General features: G+C 35.1%; 1 protein-coding gene across 1 annotated transcript in view; it reads right to left on the minus strand.

Moving 5' to 3' along the window:
• LOC107693374 (CCR4-NOT transcription complex subunit 3-like) overlaps window positions 1-5,415 on the minus strand; it is a 20,541-nt gene that overhangs the window by 13,659 nt on the left and 1,467 nt on the right. The window contains exons 2-3 of the mRNA XM_016492732.1: window positions 1,137-1,200; window positions 852-919 (exon numbers count right to left, since the gene is read on the minus strand). Coding sequence (XP_016348218.1) covers window positions 852-919; window positions 1,137-1,161 — 93 coding nt within the window. The 5' untranslated portion in view covers window positions 1,162-1,200. The remainder of the gene's footprint in view (window positions 1-851; window positions 920-1,136; window positions 1,201-5,415) is intronic.

The raw sequence follows: 5,415 nt of genomic DNA on the forward strand, positions 1-5,415 counted from the left end.
CACACAGAACTGTGAACTACTGCCCACATTTACCACAAGAAAAAGATACATACAATCACATCCATGTGCAGATCAAATATAAATGAGAAAGATGTACAATAAATTAGGCAGACTTTCTTAAAAGAAGTTCACATTCAAAATTTTCTTATTTTGTCTTCATTGACTACATTTGCTCATCATGGGAGAGGGACTCACACACTTGTGTTGTGGTTTAATGTAACTGCTGAGCAGGGTTGTTGTTGTGGGTGTGTATTAGTTTGCAAATCTGCTTTGGTGTGTGATTTAGCTGTTTGCTTTGTCACACTCTGCAAAAGTTAAAAGGTGGCCACATGGAGTCGTTTTTAATGCAAGCATAGCATTATTACTGTATATTTGCCATTTGACAATTTCACACTACTGTTCAAAAGTTTGGGCTTGTATTTTAATGTTTTCAAAGAAAATCTCTTATGCTCATTAAGGCTGCATTTATTTGATCAAAAACAGAGTAAAACAGTGCTATTGTAAAATATGATTAAAACTTAAAATAACTGTTTTCTATTTCACAAATTAATTTATTCCTGTGATGCAAAGCTGAATTTTCAGCAGCCATTACTCCAGTCTTCATTGTCACACGATCCTTCAGAAATCATTCTGATATGCTGATTTAGTGCTCAAGAAACATTTTCCTATTGTTATCAATGTTGAAATCAGTTGTGCTGCTTAATATTTTTGTGATAATCATCATACTCTCATTTTTCAGTATTTTTTCTTTTGAATTTGGCATGACATATTGTAAAACACTATTCTTAATAAATTACACCAAATTATAATTAACATGATGTATTGAGCTTTACACAAAGTGCATTCCTTACCTTTTTCCAAATGTCCTCAAACTGCTCTACCCCTTCTGCAACTTTTTTCAAACATCTGTCTATTTCACCTGAGGAGAGAGAAGCAAACCTTAGGTACATGATGGGATGGGATGAGGTGAGACCATGCCATATTCTCAGAGACACACACGCACACGTGCTTTGATACAGCAGATAACGCTAAATAATTTAAGCTACTCATGTAGCATTCTCCTCAAACTAAGCTGGCATTGAGATATCATGCATTAAACAGATATGGCCCAGAAAACAATGCCCCTGTTATCATACCTTGAAGTTTTCTTTTATCAGCCATGACTTATTGACTATGATGTTTTCTTCATGCCTTCTTCTACTGAAAAAGATAGAAGAGAAAATGAGCACCATTGTTGTGCTTAATATGAAATCAGCCGAGTCCCTTACAAATGACTGGATTTGTAAGAAACAAGACTGTCATTATAATGTGCTTCAATGCAATAAGTCCAAAAAAAAAAAAAAAATTATATTTTATATACTTTATAATTCTATTTTATATTCTATTTATAAGTATATTTTATAATTACATGTTTTTTCCCCTGAACTATTAGTGTAATTATTATAATGACACAGTGACATCATTACAAACATACAAAACGGCTCTTGTGATTGCTGTAGGGATGGTTAGACAGGTTTGTTGGGAATATAAAAACGCAAATACTCTTGGTAATTCTGGGACTAGCTGTAAAACTGGACCAAGTGGCACACTTAATTTGTCAATAAGCTTCAGTGAAGACTTATACTTATTCACACATGCAAAGCAACGAAAATTTGTTTTTATCTGCCGTTTAGTGGCAGTGTTTTAGATTAGATCATTATAACAGAAAAAATCATAATAGTAAAAATAAATACATGAAATAATAGCATTAAAGGTCTCTGCAAATAACTGTACAGAAAACAGGGAATCAAAAAAAATCCATGGCATTAGTTGAGATAAAATACTGACATTAGGGCCACAGGTTTAACACTCTATGGAAGTCAAACTCCAGATGACTTCCATGACAATTACAGAGTTGTTTCCGCACATTAAACTGGAATAAGATCAAATAATTTAACACTGAACAAATTACACACTCCACCTTTTCACCTACACCATCCAAAAAGCATTCTATGCAAATCTGCTACACATGCTACTACTTTTAAGGAAAATACCTCCAACGCAAAGAGCAATTTGCCAGTTCTGGTTATCTACATGAGACCAGCCCTTATTATACAGGAGAGTTGTGCACAATTTTACAAAAATGTCTTTAAACATCTCCATAATAAATCTAAATCATTGAATGTAGATCATTCTATTGCATTTATTTCAAGTAAATAAATGTAGTAAATAAATCATATTTCTCAGCAGCAGATACCAATCACTTGCAGACAGGGATGTCTAGTCAAATGTATACTTGCATTCTTAAAGTACGTGTTGGGATGCACACAAGCACACCAGCGTGAAACATAAAGATGTGCTATCACAGTCTAAATTTAGCGAATGTATTAATCTATCCTTTGCACATCCCACATAGTACAGACTTGCATTGATGCATACATGTTATCCATGTTTATTAGATTCAGAAAGCTCAAGAGCGTTGCTCAATACAAGCAGCAAGACTTGCTTGTTAAAATAATAGTTCACCCAAAAAAATACATTTGCTGAAAATGTACTCTCCCTCTGGTTATCCAAGATGTAGATGAGTTTGTTTCTTCATCAGGAAAGATTTGGAGAAACCACTTGCTCACTAATGGATCCTTTGCAGTGAATGGGTACCGTCAGAATGAGAGTCTAAACAGCTGATAAAAGCATCACAATAATCCACAAGTAATCCACATGACGCTTGTCATGTTTCACAAGTTTCTTGTGAAGTGAAAAGCTGCATGCTTATAAGAAACAAATGTATCATTAAGTAACTTTAAACCCGTTCCAGTAGGAAAAAGACCATCCCCTGTTGTCCTCTCACATCAAAATCCACCAACATATTTGTTCAGAACTGTTTTTGCTTATAAACAGTGCTTGATCTGTGCATATGTTTCCTCCTAATTCAGACAAGACGACATTTTCACTGGAGAAAGCAATATTAGAGATAGATGACTCCCTATTTTAGCCTGAAGAAACAGTTTAAAGTTAAAACATCTTAATGATGAATTTGTTTATTACAAACGCTCACATTTTTGCTGGATTAATGTGATGTTTTTCTCAGCTGTTTGGACTCTCATTCTGACGGCACCCATCACAGCAGAAGATCCATTAGTGAGCAAGTGATGTCATGCTAAATTTCTCCAAATGTGTTCCGATGAAAAACAAAAATTGGGCTGAGTGTGAGTATATTTTCAGCTAATTTTCATTTTTGGGCGAAAGATTCATTTAAACTGAAATTCAATTATGATGCAGAGATTTCAAGACGTTTATATGAAGGTTGTCACCTATGTTTCTTCAGTAAATATAAACAAGCTTTTGATGTAAAGGCACATGACAGCAAGAATAATACTTTGAAGCCTGCATTTATAAATGATTAAATAGCCCCTTTAGGTCCTTTTAAAGGACTATCACAGACAAATTTCTAAGACAATTTCTAAGACTTTCTTGCTAAGACAAGTTACAGTGCATACAGAAATGGATTTGGTTGTTGACAAAATACCAACATAAAACTGCCTTTTGACTTAACCTGCTCCTGGTCAGTGAAAACATGCAATGCAAACACGTTTAAAAGGCATGAGACAAATCAGACAATTACACAATGTCAAATTATATATACATATATATATATATATATATATATATTAGGGCTGTCAACATAGGCACGCATGCGATTAATTTTACAATCCTTAACGCGTTAAAATAATTTAACACAATTAACGCAAAATTACTGAAGCACAATTTCTATTCTAACCCTTTAACCCAATTTTGCTTCCCTGCTTGCGATTAGATCATTTTAAGCTGCTAAACTCCGGGAAAGTTTTCAGTCCAATGATCCAGTAAGCGAATGCATTCAAACAATCCGTTCAAAACAGCGCTAATATAAAGGAAACCATGCTGATTACATCAGAGATTGCAGAGAGAACAGAGACTCGCGTTGCGTCTTCAGTGAATTATTCATTCCAGTGTGTTTCGCTTTTAAACACGAGCTCTGTCATATTCTGTGATTGTCTCTGAAGAGCGCGAGCCCTCACACGTCACACGCGCTGTATGAAGTACAGACTGAACAGATTGTCAACACAACACATGCAAACTGTTTTCTCGACTGGACAACCAGTGTCTCGCTAGTAAAGTTTTGATGGATGAAGACTGCAATCAAAGTAAAGACGATTGCGGTGGCGTACAGGAATCGTACAACAAGCACGCGTGTGAGTCTGTTATATTAATGCGTGTATGAGTGCTCTTGATCACCCATTGTATTTATGCATAGGCGCAGACATTTCCGTACATTCACATTGTTTCCACACACATTCATGATAATGTTTTGATTTGTCATGTGTATGTTGCTGTCATGTGTTAGTTACTCTGAATGGATCCGTGTACTGTGTAGTAGATAAATGCAGTCAGCAGGCGGTTGGTTTAGTGGGTTTTTGGCATCACCATGTGGTCCTGTTCGGTATCGCAACTTGATTTCTCTAAAATGTAAAAAACCTATTTGCTGTTGCACTGTACACATACTATACAATTCAGATAATTTGTTTTGCATTTTGTTTCTTTCATATGTGCTTATATGGGCTCCTTATATCATTTGGTTCTTTGGTGTCGTTTTGGAGTATCCTTTTGGAGTTCTTTTTTGGAAAGGCATCTACATTTATCTTGAAAAAAGCTTGCAGAAAATACAGATTTTTGAGAATCACCCTTCAATCTTTTGGTTTACTTTGCTGAATATAGCAAATGATGACAAAATAACCATTTGAAACAAGATAAATGGTCTATGCTTAATTTCATGAAGTGTGCGATTAATCACAGAAAAAGGGTGTGATTAATTTTAATCTATTGACAGCCCTAATATACAAATATTGTCAATATTACTCAGAAAACAGGATACAGGTTCAACTCATTCGAAATACTTCTGCTTAATGTTACACTGTCAAATAAACAAAAGAAATATCTCCTATCTCTTGCTCTGGCTACTGTGTATAGACCGCCAGGGCCGTATACAGATTTCCTAAAAGAATTTGCAGATTTCCTCTCAGACCTATTGGTAAATGTTGATAAAGCACTAATTGTCGGAGATTTTAAAATTCACATTGATAATACAAATGATGCATTAGGACTTGCGTTTACTGACCTAATAAACTCTTTTGGAGTCAAGCAAAACGTCACCGGGCCCACTCATTATTTTAATTATATGCTAGATTTAATTATATTGCATGGAATTGATCTTACTGATATAGATATCGTACCTCAAAGTGATGATGTTACTGACCATTTCCTTGTATCGTGCATGCTGCGTATTACTGATATTAACTATATGGCTCTGCGTTATTGTCCGGGCAGAACTATTGTTCCAGCCACCAAAGACAGATTCACAAATAACCTGCCTGATTTATCTCAACTGCTCTGTGTACC

Source organism: Sinocyclocheilus anshuiensis, unplaced genomic scaffold, assembly GCF_001515605.1.
Source record: "Sinocyclocheilus anshuiensis isolate Anshui unplaced genomic scaffold, SAMN03320099.WGS_v1.1 scaffold566, whole genome shotgun sequence".
NCBI lineage: Eukaryota > Metazoa > Chordata > Actinopteri > Cypriniformes > Cyprinidae > Sinocyclocheilus > Sinocyclocheilus anshuiensis.